Here is a 17,874-nt window from a genome sequence, read left to right on the forward strand (position 1 = left end):
TTTAAATTCAATATTGGTGCTTTACACATGATTTACATAAAGTTCTGCTTTACAATTATGCTACTACACTCATCTAGTCATCTAAAGCCTCTATCAATCAGTGTCGAAGCACTATCCACTCCAGCCATTCCTTCTTGAATTGTTCGATGAATTTGACTACACTCGCTTGACAAGGTAAGATGCCCTCGAAAGTGTCGACAAACATAGTGAAAAGTCATGCTGCTATGCAGTTCTGGAGGTGCAAGAGCTCACAGTTGAAAGCAGACGTGGAGGATAGGAGGCTTAGCATACTGTCCGTGGTTGATGATAATTCCCTTGTATTTCTAAAATGGTATGAATATGTTGAATTTCCGCAACATAAAAAGCATGAGTTATTGTAAAAAAATGAAGTTTATATAGCCATAAAATCAGCCGGACTTATACGAAAACCGTTACAAAATGCTCTGCCAGAAATAGCCCACATTCTCATGCTAAGCAGAACAAAAAAACTGCTGAATTCAGTGAGAAACCAACTAAATTTGCCAACACTGCGTTTAATAACAACAAATACTTGCTCTCTGACAAGCACGCTTTTTTAAGGCAACTTGAGACACATCGGACTTGCTGGCACCGCAGAGCTGTTCCGAATACTGCTTACTCTCATTCATACAAGTTGGATAAGTATTCGGAAGGACGTCCACTCAAACTGGAACCAAATTTATTTAGGTTTGATTCTTCAATGAACAAAGTTTGTTCTTAATACAGGATTTGCCATCAAGGTTCTGATGATGCTAGGCAAGAGGGGGAAAAAAAGGAGAAGACTGCAGAATTCCACGATTATTTTTGCTCTATACTCATTTACACTGCAAAAGCATCATTGTTGTAGAGTGAAGATTAGATGCTAATCATGCCACGTTTGGTTGGTGATAATACTTTTGTAGTAAGCTCCAAGTGCCTGGAATTAATAAGCCCACATGCTTACAAAAACTGCTTCATTAAGAACATTTTGATTTTTTTAGTCTTTGTATTCTATGCTTATGTATGTTTACAGCCTATGGGGAATTTCTGCATTAAAGGTTGCTTGCATTTCAGCCTTGACGAGTAGCCTACAACACCAAGATTGAAAATTAAATACCACAAAAGACCCAACTTATTCTACAGCAAGTGTTACTAGCAAAAAGGTGCAGTTACGTCAAATACGTGTGCATGAAAGCAAGAATTATTCACCTTTAGATCTGCAGAGAGGATACTTTATATCATCTGCCTGCTAAGAACTTTTTTATATATTCTAAAGCACCTAACAAGCACAACAGTAGACATTGAGTAATGGTTTCTCTGCAGTACTATTCTTATCAAAGAATATGCAACTTCTAAAAAAAAAGGAACTATGTTACAAAGTTTATAACAATAAATCACGCCAAGATTAACAAAGCAAAGAATATTAAAAAACAAACCCACACATGGACTAGGTACAGAAGCTGCACGTTGTACAACATTAAATGCTTAGGCAAGGTAAGAGTGTTGAGCAAGTTCATATCGGCTAATTGACTAGTTTTCTTGCTCGAACCACATTCCACCTCTACATTTCAGCAATGGTGCATAAATACGATAACTTTTCTATAAATTACAGTGAAAACATCATGCTTCATAGTTGCCACACACCATAGAGTTTCCTAATATACACTAGAGGAAACTGTGGCGCTAGTGTCTATGGAAGCTGCAACGCATGGCACTTCAGTAAGCTCCTGCGAGCATGGGAATGATGGGTAGTACACAGATTTGTCTAATCTTCGTACTTCTGGCCTGCTTCTGGCTCTGTGCGTGTTTGTGTGGCTTGGAGCTGTTTTCTCACGAAACAAAAATCAACACATTTTCAGCGGTTGTGCTTCACCGCCATTTTTTTTAGGCTTAACATTTTGCATCGGGTCACGAAATTAAAAGAGTTGTTCTTTCCTTCAAAATGAAACTTAAACCAGCAATAAACGAAGCCACAAGTGTGATCCGCTGCCCGCAAGTACGAAGACTAGGCAAATCTGTGTACTACCCATCATTCCCATGGTCGCTGAACGATCGCAGCGCCAGAGTCCCATCTGGGTAATTTTAGAAAACTCAATGCCACACACGTGCGGTGACTGGGGATCTGTTACTGGGTAGGTGAAAATCAGCAGGCTACTAGGAAACGAATGACCATATAGATAGAACCACGAAGGACAGCACAAGTGCAAACACTACACTTCTGTTGTCCCCTGTGGTTGTATTTACGTCATCTTGCAGAAGCGAAGCAGCTTATGGGGGAGTTCAATCCAGTGGTGTGCAACGCGACCACCTTTACTGTGCATGCGCAACAGATGGCCCAAGCACTGCCAAAATGCGCTCATGCGCTAAGGTGTTCCGGCTTATGTAAGAGGCTGGTTAGGACACTGTGTCCTTTCCTCCTTACACTCTGTCAGCAATCATGTGATGGCATCGGGGCACAAGATTCTGCACGATGGCACTATGCATAACTATGGGTGCTGGATAAACGACTGACTGAGAGTGCAGGCCTTCCACTGGATAATGAGAGGAATAAGTGCTGAAGGAAAGGCAAAACAGCGAGAAACGACAGGCAAAAAGGGACGACATGAGCGCTGCTCTCTCTTTGCCTTTCAATTCTAGCGTTTACGCCTTTCTTTCAGCACTTCCGTTCTTAAGCTGCAAACCCTTTCAATATGCACTTTAACAAAATAGCCCAAAGAGCTGTTCTTCTTCCCTGGATAATCTAATGTTAAGCAATGCATAAAAAAAATGATCCAGTTTTTTTTTTTTATGCTTTTCCGCTCAAAAATAAATATACTTTTGCAACAAGATAGATGAAAACTCAACAGCTGTACGACTTGAAAGAACGGTAAGGGCACTGCCTGTCTTTTTAGTTGTGAGCTCTAAGCCTAGAAAAATGCACACATAAGGTTTGCCGTTATGCGAAGGTTTTCCCTCTTTGCTGTGTATCCTCCTAAGCAGCCTTATATTTGTAACAGTGTGATCAACAAGCAACAATGATGTGCAAACTTCCCCTACACATAGGACCTTTCAGCTAACTCCATTGGCAGAGCCTTGGCCTTGTCATAGGCGAGTGAAATGTAGCCATGTCAACTCGAGAAAATGAAGTTGACAGTGACTTGTTTTTCTTGCATTTTGAATATGCATCACGTACGCAGTCACGCTTCTATCTCACAATTCCTCCTGGATACACTGTACCATTTGATGCGGACGTCCAACAAGCATATGGTCTCACGTGCAAATAGATGTGGTGCAGTATTCAATTCTGCCTGCACTGGAGGCTCAAAGAAATTTTTTGCAACTTATATCAGCAGCACATCCATACTGTCCAAATTCGCTAAATAAAATTGGAAGATGCTTGCGCTTCACCTTCAACAGTAGATCATAATAGAAAAATTGGGGCTCACGCGCAAAGCCTTCTGTAGTACTAACCTGCTTCAATTGTCAGTGCATGCCTCAATAGTGCTACAAGGAAATTAATGACTGTGAGCTTAACATAGGCTGTTTCAAAATATCATTGAATGCCTATTACAAGCACAGTTGTTAATTGCCCAGAACACCATAGCTATTTCTTTTGCGAATCATCGAAGGGCCCTCTACACATCCATATGGCAAAATGTGAGCCTATGCAGCTGTTCATTTTACTGATGGTTCTGCTGCTACTAATGATTAAATATGTTGGAGCGCTCGTAATGGGTGGGCCTTTTAAAACACCTATTCGTTGGTCAATTCACATCTTTTGATACCTGGTGCGATTCTATGCTTCTATTACACAATATATACCCTTCAGTCATGGCATACACAATTGTTTACACAAACTTCGAATGTGTGTCACACACAGCGTGTTTCTTCAAATGGCCTGAAAATCTGTGTGCACATTCCTGCAGGCTTCCTGAGTGGATAAATTGAATTCCATTGTGGTGCATATTGCTGCATATGAGAACTTTGCTGGAGACACTACCGTGTTTGACAAGCTAAGTTCTAGGACCAACGAGTAATTTGTGCTCCTGTGCTCCTTTTGTGCTCCTGTGCTCCAACGAGTAATTTATGCTCCTGTGCTCGCAATTAATACAACCAAAAAAGAAACTGCATGCATTTCGGGTCATATAGTTAGTTATTTTAATGCAATTACCAAAGTGGACTAATGACAGAGGTGTAAAATAATTACTTGCATACCTTTTAACTTTATACACTGAAACACATACAAAAGAACACATTCATTCAATTTTTTTTTATTCTAATGCTGAGTGCCTTGGAATTATGCAATGCCAATTTCACACGTTTTTGACAGTGAATTTTAATTCATGACTGAAAGGGATGTTATGTGTTGAGATGGTTCCTTTCCCTACACAACATTCATGCAGCGATTTTTTTTTTTTCTTTCAAGGCAGTTTCATCAAACCTTGTGGCTCTATGGTGGAACTCCTGCTTGCCAGACAGACGGCCTAGGTTTGATCCTCGCTCGGATCCAGAAACTTTTGTTTTTTATTCACATCTTTCTACATTTCTCGGTCAAGGACAGGACAATTTTTCTCTCATAACCAATGACGCCCACACCCCAACTGCACTAAAATTTCTGCTACTATGGGGGCATGTTTATATGGCACCTTAGAATAATATTGCAACATACCGAAGAGAGACAGGCAAGGAACATGAAAACATGCACTTGGTACTACTTCAAGAGCGACGTCGCTCTAGTAAGCACATAGCCTACACGACGACAGAGGTTTCCCTGTCTATTAAAGAATGCATGCCAAATGACGATGTTCTATCTTCCATGGCACATACCATACACTCAGAAGAAAGGAGCAACAACCGCGAGGCTAGAGATATATTGAGTGTATTCACCTCTTGCGCTATGAATACATCAATGGAATTCATTTCCATCAGGTATTGTCACCCCCCCCATCAACCATTATCTATTTTTTCAGTCAGCACTCCACTAGTTTCTGGAGCACGGCAACAGCTTTTAATAGTTTTCTTTATGGTATTTGTTACTGCATGTGGTGGTTTATTGTCATTCGATTCCGCAGCTGAACTAACCTGAAAGTCATCCCCCTCATGTTATCATTGTTTGGTAGAATGTTGCGTACATCCTGTTCAGAAATATGCAGCACACTATCTTTGTTAGCACTGTAACATTTGTCATGTCTGCATTGCGCTAATAATGTTTTTCATTTCTTGAATCGTTGTTAGCCACATGTTGTAAGCCATCGCTTTGTCATCTTGTCGTTCTTCTCTTATATAACCGTGCTGTCTTTTACGTTGAATTGCTGTGTTTCGGCAGCATTATGCATGTATCCTTCACTCCTTTTTAAACAACCCCTATGTAATGCTCTTCAGGCTCTCAGGGTATCCAAGTAAATAGATAAATAAAATAAAAGTGACAAAGGTATGTTAAGGCCGATGGTAAACAGCCCAAATGATTGCGAAAGGAGTTCACTGAAGAGCAGCACATACCTCACATGCTCAGTGACCAAAGTTCGTTCGACGATTGCTTTCAAAACCAGCTCCCTCAGACCAGGAGCCTAATGTCCTACCCATCAGATGAACTACCCAGCAACCCAAGTTGAAGTGAAAGAGGTTAGATGCACAGAAAGACATCGACAGACAAACGAACCACTTGTGTGTTAAGTTTCTAAAGAACGATAATGGCGTTAAAGAGCTCATGACACCAAAATTTTTCAGAGGTCGAATTAAACATTGCACATTCACCCATACGCATCCAACAAGATGGCAAGGTCTGAGCCCACTTGGCACGATATAAAATTTTGTATTTGAAATTTTTTCACATGTTGAAGTTGAACTGCGTAGCAGCCTGGCAAACACCAGCAGCGACAAGATGAAGCAATATCCCCCAAACGAATCTTTCAGATAACAGAAACCACTCTCGAAAGCCATGCTTTCGTACAGAGCGAAAAACAGGAAGGCATTGCAAGAGCCAGAAGATATCATGACGACCACACACTGCTTTGTTTTTACAAATTTGTCTTGGCGATATTCTGCAGTATTCTATTGCACAAGAGAAGTAGCCACACTCTTGCTAGCAAATGGGCACCAGTGCATCCAGAATAGGGCTAGCATGGTATCACACGACAAAAGCAGATGAAACAGCAGTGGCTGTTCATTCCCTGGTGTTGCACAGTGCATGCCAAGATAGCAGTCACTTTCACTGCTGGTAGGAATGCAGAGGTGAGGCCCTAAAATTGAAACTATGGATGTTAAAATATATAATCAGACCACAGTTTCAGGTTCACTTAATTGTCTTGTGCCCTCATATGCTCCGTTCGGATGATGAAATGAGATTTTCACTGTGTCATGGTTTCTTGAAATAAGCTGAGCTCATTTCAAACTTCTAAAACTAAAACTGGCACAATTAGCATAATCCTGCAGCTCTTTCTTAGACCCTCCAGGCCTTTCTTTTTTCAATTTATTTTCCACGCTTATTAGACATGAGACCCAAGTGGTTGATGCAAAATATATGAAAGCAGTGCTGTGAAGATACATATAATTGAATGACGGAAGGTCAAAACTGCTTAATAATAAAACATATTTCTGCTGAACATCTCTTTATAGCTTCATGATCACTTGAAAGGAAAAAAAGCAGGAGGGAAAATGTAAAGCGGTAGTGGTACTTATTTAGCTTTATTTATATAGAGAGAGTGAATGTTTGCCTGTGTATGCAGTTTCTAAGAAAGTTTGCTGCCCTGATTATTTGAAAAAGGCAGAATAGACACAAAGCCAAAGGATACCGCTGAAGACCCACATGGTGGACTGACTCAGCAATGTACTGTATTCTACTGAAGTACAGTCTGTTGTATCACGAGAAGGTTAGATTTAGAAGGAGCACCCGTGGCTTACTTTGAAGGCATCATAATATTAATTTACGACAGCCACACAAAACGAACAAGTCATAAGCGTCTAAGCAAGAAATGAGTCTAAAGCATGTCACAAATAAAGTGAGGTTATACAAGAATGCAGAGTCAGTCAAAATGACACAGTTGAGCCTAATTAAAAAAGCCAGAATACTCAACAACCATTCAGCCTGAAAGGTTGGTGTAAAGTGCATAACATGAATCCTCTCCATAGCTGCCCTTTCAGATAGCATTTTTCTTTAAAAAAAGAATAAAAATTTCCAGCCATCAATTCGCCGTATTACAATTTATATTTCCATGCAATATTTTGTTACAGAGCTTTCCCTGCAGGGCATCGTCACAAGAGTGTCCGCGCATCAATTCAAACATTCCTACTCGGTTTCTGATTTTCCCCCAATTCTTGAGAAGGTATCCCAATATTTTTCCACATGCCATATTTAAGAACTTTTGTTTTCATTCGCTATCTTTCAAACCATGTCTCGGCCAATTCCCAGCAGACGGTCGCACATGCAGGAAACTGACTACGAAACCGCGTCAGCTTTATCTTGTTACATTGTTTGTTTGTTTTTTTTTCCTTTCTCGCGAATGTAGGCGAGCATCGCACGAATATCAAGTTGCACGTCAGAGAACCGACGCAGCAAAACATGTTTCGTCGATAGGCGATCCTTAGAACGCAGAACACCGCTCAAGACTTCGCAACTTGGTTTCTTTTTTACGCAACCCTAAACTTGCAACATCAAATAGTTTCACGCAGGAACACTGCTCGAAAATTATGCCACCAACTTCGAAAAGAAAAAAATAGCGCATAACTGCTTCAACCATTTATTTACTTATTTTTCGTGCCTAATGGGCTTCTGAGAAGCGTTGCGGAGCAACAAGCAAAAAAAAATGGAGAAAAGCTCGACGACCACGGATTAATTGCATAAAGGAAAACAACACTTGTTCTTTCAACACCGCACGAGGAAAGCAAAACACTGCTGCACCGTCAGTGAAAAACGGAACAGAAAACAGAGGAGGAGACGAAAACAAAAGCAAACACTTGGAGTAAATGCTCTTAAAACGGATATGAACTGCGTGATGCTGAGGCCACCACTGCGCCGCGACCCCCACCGAGGAACGCAAGCGAGCGCAGTGCCCGTTCGTATCGCAGCAATTAAATGCCCAGAACGGTCACGCACTGCAGTCGAGCACCAATCCAGGATAAATAGACAAAACGTTGACGCAAAAAGTTTCCTTTCATTTTTTGTTTTCTCTCATTCCTCGAAGAACACAAGGCGGGTGACGGATGGTAGCCGACGGCCCATTCGGAAGACGATCAAGCGTGAAAGTAAACAAAACAAAAACAGTGAAAACTTTGAAGGGCCTTGGCTCCGTGGCCACCGGCGCGCGCAGCGAGAGAACAAACCAAATTGGACACACGCACTCGCACCAGCGTCTGCACCGGATCGTGCCAGGCTCGGCAGCGATGCTGCAAGAAGCGTCCGCAAAGTCGGGCACCGCAAAATGGTACTCGTGCTTGACAAAGACACCGCAGTGTACGGGACAAAGAGAAGGAATAAACTTTTTCGGACGACCTACGCAGAGATCGCGAGACACAGCGAGTCGTTTCCGGGGGTAGCGATGATACCGCGGTATTTCTAATTGGTCTTAATGCGAAATCGAGAGAAGGGAGAAAGTAAAACAAATACAACGCGGACCCGTGGTAAGAGAAAAGGCTTGACAGACAGCTCTCGCTCGGCGGGGAATCGCGACTTCTTGCAGCAGCTCGACCGAAAACGCACCTCTAGGTGGGACCACTAGACAGCCGGAACATTTAAAAGCGCAGTACTCACGCAAGCACTAGCGGCGTTTGCAACAAAAGCATCCAAGCCAACGCATCCTGAAGAGTCGTTTTTTTTCAGCAGCCAGAACACACAACAAAACGATCTCCACCCGCCATTTTGAACGGCAACGTCGCCGATCGTAGATCCGCCTGGCGTCGGAATGCCCAAGCTCCCATTTGGAAAAAATACTAGCCTGCGGGGGACAATACCTGTCGTTATAGTGTCGTATAGAGCCGAGCCTGGCTTACAACGTTTACGGCTTCTTTTGTACCTGCCATATGAGGCTAAAGCTCATCAGAAAAGACGGAGTGTGCAACCGCGAGGACAAGACACAAGTCGAGACACCACATTCGACGGTACTCGACTTCTCTCGTGTCCGTGTTTGCACGCGCTCCTGTCAAGCTTAACTAGCTCAGCTCTGTTGATCGAAGCTAAAGAGACGTGCATAAATGTGACAAAAAAAGCATCGAGCTGAAAAACAGTTTGATTATATTTCTCCACAATTTTTCTTTTTTCCTCAGCGAGTCCGGATCAATGCGTGCAGTCCCCAGCAGCTCCAGGGGAGCTCTCGGTGGATCGCCCGTGCGCGTCAGCGGTGGAGAAGACAAAAGTGAGCCATTACTTGAACTTGAAGACGCCGACGGCCACCCCAGATATGGAGACGAAGCCTCCGCGGTTCATCTCGCAGGTTCCGGTGATGCCGAAGTCCTTGCCCACGACACAGAACCACGTGGGACCGTACTTGGTCTCGAAGGCGGTCTTAATGGTGGTGGCGATGTCGGCCCAGTCCTTGGAGTCCTTCATGGCTTTAGTGGCCACGTCACGAAGTTCGTTGATCATATCCTGTGGCAGATCACCGTAGTGGACCTCGACGTCCATTGCGGCATTGGATTCGGAGGCCTTTGCGCCAGCTGCTGCGGGTGCGTTCGCAGTCGCCGTGGCCATTGCAGCTCAAAGGAGGTCGTGCCGGGGGCGCAGTTCTCTTGCAAACCCGGGTCCCGAACGCTTCTAAGGGCGGCGGTCCACAGCAAGCGCAGCTCGTGACCAGTGACTGCGAGCTCGCGTGGCGAATGAGCGCCTAGTGCGTGGATCCTCGCGCCGTTGCAGCGGGCACTTTGTCCTTGTCTTGCTCATGTCCACTGCCGGAACGTGCTTTTGGGCGCGCAATCCTACGCCTAGATACATGGTCGGGTGCACGAGTCCCACTGATTCCTGTCATAAGTTCCCTGCGACACCAATTTCGCATCGTCGACACCATGGTCCAGCCTGACTTTTTCGCCACGCGACAATATCTCGAGTCATACTGTACCTATTGGTACTGCTGGTGGTCTGGGCCTACTTTGCCTCATTGGCAGCGCGAATTTCAGAAGAGAGAGAATAAAAAAAAAAAGGAACACGCGAAAGTTCTGTGAAGTCGCGTCTTTGACGCAAGATGGAGAGAATGACTTTACTTAACGGGAAAGACAAAGAGGTCATTCTGAGTGCTTTGGTTTGCTGCCCCGTAGTGGAGAAGGGCGCAAAGGGAGCTGATAGAACATAAAAAGTGTGTTATCGCGGGAGGCATTACGTGATCCCTAGAAGCCGTTTGCTGTGCTTTACATAGTGTCTTATCCCTACATACGACGTACTATCTAAACAATCTAAACAACCAATGCAGATATAGAGCAATCACTGTATGCGGCAGTCAACTGCTTATTTTTTTTATGATAAATTGTGCCATGGTGTGCATCCAAGCATTATCGCCATTTCTGATTTCTTAAAAGCGCCTGCTAAAGTGCACCCACTTTAAGCCATTTACTTGCGCGATCCTTTTCTCTACTTCTTTTCAGCTGACGAAGAGTAACAAAAAATATGAAAGAGACACTTTCGAATTCGCGAACGCTAGCCAGTTTTTCTAGGGCGAAAAAAAAACGAAATAAAACAAATACCAGTGATTGTGGGAACACAACCCCATCCCTTCGTAAGGCGTTTGGTCTTCCCTTTTAGAAAACGCCATTCTTAAGTAAAAAAAATGTAATCACATATAAAGTACCGTAACGTATCCTGCAAAACCATAAGTCCGCGGCCATACGATGTGATCATATAACACAGATAAAAACTCTAGCTCGCTTTAACCGAGAGCAGCGCACGCCATGGTGAGTAGACGGTTGGCTCTGGCTAGCGGTCATTTTAATTAGGCCTAAGAGGTCCATGAAAAAGCAAAAAAAAAGGTGAAAGGGAGCCAGTGCCTTGTCGCCGCGAAAGAAAAAAGAACGATCGAGTAAAAGAAAGACAGCGAAAGAAAGAATGTCTGCGTGGGAGCTGTGTCGGCGATCAATATTAACGTGCTGGCTGCCGTGGAAGACAAAAAAGAAGTAAAAAAAGGGGGGAAAGAAGAAGTGAGTGCGAAAGAGAGAGAGCTAAAGCCTTTCATCGTGTAGTGAACACTCCAAGCAGTTCTGCGCTATAGAAGTGGCTTTCGAAAGACTTCGTCGTTCCATCGAAGTATTTTCGGGATGTCTACTGTGAGACTTTGACCACTAGTGACGCGAACGTGAAGTTGCGAAGCTGACAGTGTGTGAAGACAGGCTAGGGCGGTGCCCGTCCATGATGCGGTCGTATAACTTCTTGATCTTGATAACACCCATGCGGTTACCCACCGCTAGAGTTGCTCGACCAGTACTTTAGCCACTGCAACGCCATTCCACAACCCACTGTTAAACTACTGCTTGGGAAGCTTCAAACAGGAGCATCATCATCGTCAGCCTGACTGCGCCCACTGCAGGGCAAATGCCTCTCCTATGATCCGCCAATCAACCCGGTCTTGTGATTTCTGCTTCCACTTTATACCGGCTAACCTTTTAATCTCATTCGGCCCACCTAACTTTCTGTAGACCCCTCGCGCACTTGCCATCTCCGGGAGTCCAGTCAGCTACCCATAATGACCAGCAGTTATCTCGCCTACGCACTACGTGTCCAGCCCATTTCTTCTTCTTGATTTCAACTATGATATCCTTAACCACGGTTTGTTATCCTTAACCACCTCCTTTTTTTAATTATTATTATCACTTGAAACCAGTGTGGGGTTGATCGTCCGTCATAAGATCGCACGGCGTCTTCCTCTGTAAATATCTTTTTTTTTTCCTTCCTCGTACCCAATTCTCACTAGTTCGGTTTTCGGAGGCTTCGGGCACTTAGCGGCTAAAACAGACGCAGAGCTGTAGCAGACGACGCGTACTGCGTCACTCTACAGAGTTTCGAGACGGCGCGCCTGCATCGCTGCGCTCTCTCTCTTCCGAAGCACCCTTTCCAGTCCTCTTACACTTTCTCGCTCTCTCACTTTGGCGTGCTCCTCCAACGGCCCCCATACGAAGTTACTGCTCTTTTTGCTCCTTCGTGACTGAGGTGTTTCTATCTTGCTGCTCTTTATAACTCGCTGCAGCTTCTTTCTCCGGCCCCAGCGGTCGTTCATTTATCGAGCTTTCCCCTCGGCTGCGTCCTCCACGGAGCCCCTCCCTCATCGCCGAAACTCTTTCTACACATTTATCTCTCGCGGCCCGAGCTCTCTCTTTCAAACCTCGACGACGCATCGATGACGCGTCCCTAAATTCAAATCAAAAGAAAAATAAAGAAGAGGCAATATTTCTTCACGCGAGCTCCCCTGCTCGCATGCGATCTTTGCGAACGTGCTCGTTTGGTGCCCCCAGAAACGAACTTTCATCTCGAGAAATCGCACTTCGTCGGAACGAAGTAAATCCTAGCACGCTGCTGGAGACCGTGCTCAGAACAGAAAACGTTGGGTGCGTGTAGTGGAGCCTTTTGGGGTATATATATAAGGCGGACTTAGAGGCATGCATTGATTAGATTCGTGCTCACATATACAGCCTTGCTTGCTTGCTAATCGATTAATGGCCCCCCACCCACGATGGGGGATTGGCCATGAAACCGGCGATTAATATAGATACTTATATCCTATTCCTTCTTGTTCTTCTTCTTCTACTGCTTTTTATTTTCTCACCAACTATCGCCAATTACCAAGCGATTGTCCAATCGGGGACGGCTTTCAGCTCTCCCATAGTAGAGTACCGAGTACTCGAATCGTTAACCTCTTCTTCTAAGCACATTTAACCCCATTTAGGCAGCACAGGGTATACAAGCCAGTCCATGCATTGTCTAATACCCTTGCCTTTCCACTTAATATTATCGACGGTATATGCAGGTTCTTTGTTGAAGTTAACGTCAATAAAATTAAAAAATAAGAAGGAGCAGTGGTCATCTGTTGCTGCTTTTTGTTCTTTAATTTTACTTTAATGTTAACTTCAAGAAACAACTTAAGTACATTTAGCAATAATTATTGATCAATTGTTTGATCAAACTATATTTATAAGCAAACATGGTCGTACAGCCAATTGTGTGTGCGGGGCGGGAGAATTGGGGGTTCAAATGTCTCCTAAAGTTTTCAATTTCGCTTTGTGTATATACACATATACGCGCACATACAAACGCATTTAGGAACATACATAAATTATCGCTAAATCTCAACCCCACTCCCTATACACCAAAAAAACATTTCTGGCTACGCCTCTGTAAGAAAAAAAAATTGGCCCCCTATCTGCATGTTTCACTGCAAATGTCGTCGAAATACGACTACTGTTTATTTGCGATTTGCGTAGACCAATAGCTGGGGATAATTTTAGAATAGGTCTAAGCGCTCATATCAAATGATTTAGTATTTTAATCACGCGATAAAGTCACTACATCACTGCTGACCGCATCACCGTGTAGTGTTTCTCGCCAGAACTTTGCGGGCGGAAATGACGCCGGAAGGTTGCCACCATATGATTAGATAAATGCAACTAATCTGTCATTTTCTCTTCTCAGTGCTTTTTCATGGAACATTGGACAGACTCGGCCAGAACAAAAAAAAAATCACTGCGACTACACAGCACGACAGAGACGCTGGCTGCCGTTTCGGCACTGAAGTTTAGGCTTGCGCGGGTCGGATTTCCATAGGAAAAACCTCTCTCTCTTTTCATCCCCTCTTCTTGCTTTTAGGAGTTTGCGAGCTGTCTCCCCACGTGTGCTGTTGAAGGGGTGCAGTGCAGCATTGTTGTTCATCGGGCAGCTCAGCAAACAACGTGTGAAGAGTCAACAGTAGTTCACTGTCCTGGTGAACTACTGTTGAACACAACCCATGAATAAAACAGGGGGGGGGGGGGGTTGAATAGTATTGGAGGGCCTTTTTAAAGGCAAAGCTTCAGGGTTGCCTAATTTTTTTTGTAATGCTTTACCGGTTCGGGTGAGACTATATATTTACACGCCTTCACGCGACCAGTTGCCAAAGTGAATCGTTCTACACACAAACACTCCCCAAAAAGAATTCTGGATATGGCCCTAGTAGCTATCGGGGGGGATTATGGGATCGATGCAATTCATATAAGTAGAGGAGAAGATGAAAAAAAAAAAGAGACTGTTGACGCGATATTCGCGACTAGACATTCCTGGTACGGTATACGCAAATACGATGATACCATTACTCTTTATACCCGCGGTCGTTGGACTTGTCAGTGAAGGCATCCCAATGCTAAAAAGGCTTTTTTTTTTAATTACTGCCAGGTTTTCAAGCCTCGTTGTTACTTGTCGGCCTACGCGTTGTTAATGAAAAACCTGTGGTTTGGAGGGCGCACCGTCACTGGAACATGGAAGCGTTAAAGAAGGAGAGCTTCCGTAATGACTCGCCGTATTTGCGCTCCGTATTTCCATAACTCGATAGAAGGCTAATGGAGTGTTTTACAGCAGCGGAGGTTTATCGTACGGTATAAGTACGGAACTACCGTGTCATCGTGGTCAGCGAGCAGTCACGCTATTCACTTACTTCATGTAAACGGCATAACGTGACGAGAATATAAAAGTATAGCAATAGAGGTCTTGCAGGCTAACAGAAGCTATACATGCCGAAGAAGACGATGCAGCATTCCCGTATTTATTGTACGGCATTAAGCTCACTGCTAAAACACCCTAATATGCTTAAGCGCCAAGGAAGCCTGGCCCTATAGGTCAAAGTGTAATTCAAAAAAAAATCCACTCTCCCGTTGCGTCGACATTTCGTGAATGCACTGCAAATCGGGAAGGGGAAGAGGAACGAAAGAAAAACTGGCAATGCCTGGGCGGAACGGCGGATATAATTGGAAGCCAACGTTGCACGACAGAAATAGCGTCCAGCCGAAAGCGTCGACGGCTCTGCTGCGGCTGATAAGAACGGCAAGATCCGCTACATTCGGGATATCCAGTTTCCGAACATCTCTGCGTATGTCACGTGTGTGTCTAGCTATAGCGCGTTTTCTCTGAACCTGAGACGTTTAATGCTCCAAACGGAAGAGCAGCGTATGCCCACATCATTTACATATATATACTTATTCCATGTTTGTAAACAGCGGTAGGCGCCGTCGACATACTCGGGTGCTTGTATATCGACGTCGCAGAGCATATGGTCTCGCTCACGCTCGCCACCAGGGCGCTCGGAGGTCACTTTACAGCTGTCGTGCTGCTTGAAAAAAAGAAAAAAAAGGCCTTATCAGCATGCCATTGATCACTCACTCACGTGGTCATATGGAGGAGGCAAACTTTGGGCTTGGAGGACATGCTGCGACGACATCGCTACAGGCACCTCAGCATGTCGACGGCGTCTACTGTTCTTTTTTATACAAACATGGAATACGTCTGTACGGTATCATCATCATCAGCCTGACTACGTCCACTGCAGGACAAAGGCCTCTCCCATGTTCCGCCAGTTAACCCGGTCATGTGCTTGCTGCTGCCATTTTATACCCGCAAACTTCTTAATCTCATCTGCCCACCTAACCTTCTGTCTCCCCCTAACCCGCTTGCCTTCTCTGGGAATCCATTTAGTTACCCATAATGACCATCGGTTATCCTGTCTACGTGCTACATGCCCGGCCCATGTCCATTTCCTCTTCTTTGTTTCAACTATAATATCCTTAAACCCAGTTTTTCCCCTAATCAACTCTTCTCCCTTGTTGTCTCTTAAGGTTACGGTGTAGACTGCCAGAAAAACCGCTTTGCGGAGCGTAATTATGTTCAGTAAAGAGCTAGCTTTGATGCATTGTACGTACAAACAAATGCGACAGCTTACTCGAGGCCATCACTGACGTTTCATTCTAGGGTCAGGGCCTGTATGCACAAAAACATCTTACGCGAAAGTATTCGTAAGAGAATATCTGGCCAATTACGACGCAGAAAATATCATTAGCGAAGCCGGCTGACCAATGCGAAAACGTACTTGCGAAATAGAAACCTTGTGAATTCGGCCCCAGGTCAGTTTATTTTCCTAAATCTCACATTATATTTGCCACACAGGCGATGGACAACTTGACCTAATAACATCAGTAAATTAGAGGAAAAACGAATTACGCACATTTATAAAATGATGCGTTAGAACAATAGAAGGGCATTAATTCGGCAACAATGAATAAATGCCTGCAATAAATTTATGGCAACACACACTGGTAGCGATGACATGGCGGGAAAAGGTATGTCTAATAATCCGTTTAGAGATAAAAAATAAAATAAAAAAGTAGATGCCTTAGCGTCGTTTTAAGACCTGTAATCGATTGGCCATTTGCCGATCACATCTTCGACATCGTTCGGTAGCTGCGGATCGCCACTTGAATCGGCCGCGTAAAATTATTGCGGGCGCGATAAGCATCTCTATCGAGAAAGTGTGTATATAAAGCTTGACAAATCCAATCATGTCGCATTAAGGGTAAACGCGTGGTCCAGCTACCGTCAGCTGAGCAAACATGCGCACTTTCCCAACGTAGACAAAAAAAGAATAGCGAGAACACACTCTTTATATATAGCGATTCCGGATGACGTTTGTTACTTACGTATAATGCATATTTTAATGCTTGGATTTTCTTTCCGCGCGCCTTGTTCTTCAACGCTTGTAAAGTGCGTCGTATAATGGCACACTATCTCTGCGCAGCTATGATTTTTTTTTCCTTCTTTGATGCGGCTTTTTATATTGAATGCGTTTCTAAAGCATACGCGTTTCATGAACGACAGGTTCGTTCAGTCAGCCAGGCTCAAAGATCAACTCGGCCGATAAACTTTCTTTACTATTCTTCTTTAACTTGGAATCGTGCCATCGGCGCTTCTCTTTTCAGTCGTTAGGAGTGTCGTCAACCAACGCAACGACAAAAAGGAAGAAAACAAAAGATTAAATAAAGAAAAGACAGAAAAAAAAACTCGTCATTCCACACGATTTTGCCTCTTTTCTCATCGCTGTTAACCAGACACATAAAGACACCACAGACTTCCTTACGTTGTAAACATGGCCTCCCCAACAGCGGCCACCTGTTTGTTTATACAGCATTATCGACACGACGACCCGTACCGTGTCATTCACCGCTTGCGTGAGTAAAGAAAAAAAACGTATTATGGAGGAAAAACAAAACGCGTTGGGTTAAAGAGCTCTCTCGCGCCGTAGAAAGCAAGGCTCCGAGTCCCTTCTCCTTCCTGAACGCGTGTAATAGGTTGTCGAGGATGGCAACGCGTTGAGGAAAAACCAGTTTCTGCTGCACCGCCGGCAACACCACTTCGCAATCGCGAACTAAACGAGAAAAACAAAAAATGGAGGGAGGGAGGGAAACACACCGAATCACTTGCCTCGCCAGCCGCCGTCAGGTTGTTGTGTATCCATAGGCGTATCCTTCGAGCACTCAAACACTGGCGCAAGCACTTGTGGCGCGCACTACGAGCAGACTATACAAAGACACATCTGGAGGGACACGCTCTCTATCGACACGGATGGGCATATAACAACGCCCCTCCCTCTTTGAACCCCTTTCCCCTTTTGTTCTTTGCTTTATCCTGATTATGTACGGCAGTACCCAGTACAAGACGCACGAAGTGATGTCTACACAGAAGATCGAGGCAGTGTGCACACAGCGCGCGAATGGGGCATTTCCTTTCTCGAGGAGTTGCACTTGACGCAGCGAAACAGTGTGCACCCACGTGGGCGTGCACTTGGGTTTTAGATTGACAGAGCTAGCGGATAGATAGATAGATAGATAGATAGATAGATAGATAGATAGATAGATAGATAGATAGATAGATATATAGATAGATAGATAGATAGATAGATAGATAGATATGTGGGG

The 17,874-nt window shown here is 44.2% G+C and overlaps 2 protein-coding genes across 6 annotated transcripts in view; both read right to left on the bottom strand.

Annotated features, from left to right (window-relative positions):
* LOC119159752 (uncharacterized) overlaps positions 1–17,874 on the bottom strand; it is a 70,351-nt gene that overhangs the window by 43,896 nt on the left and 8,581 nt on the right. For 3 of the 5 annotated variants that reach the window (XM_075890606.1, XM_075890578.1, XM_037412599.2), the window contains exon 1: positions 8,723–8,848. The exons of 1 other annotated variant lie outside the window; for it this stretch is intronic. The gene's annotated coding sequence lies outside the window, so the exon portion shown is untranslated. Of the gene's footprint in view, positions 1–5,475; positions 5,568–8,722; positions 8,849–17,874 lie in introns of those variants that run through there. One more of the 5 variants, XM_075890590.1, reaches the window with a different exon arrangement.
* Positions 9,180–10,018, bottom strand: LOC119160176 (dynein light chain LC6, flagellar outer arm). The gene has a single exon (XM_037412879.2). It carries the CDS (start codon positions 9,656–9,658, stop codon positions 9,332–9,334), a length of 327 nt encoding a protein of 108 aa, XP_037268776.2. The 5' UTR covers positions 9,659–10,018; the 3' UTR covers positions 9,180–9,331.

Source organism: Rhipicephalus microplus, chromosome 1 (assembly GCF_043290135.1).
Source record: "Rhipicephalus microplus isolate Deutch F79 chromosome 1, USDA_Rmic, whole genome shotgun sequence".
Taxonomy (NCBI): domain Eukaryota; kingdom Metazoa; phylum Arthropoda; class Arachnida; order Ixodida; family Ixodidae; genus Rhipicephalus; species Rhipicephalus microplus.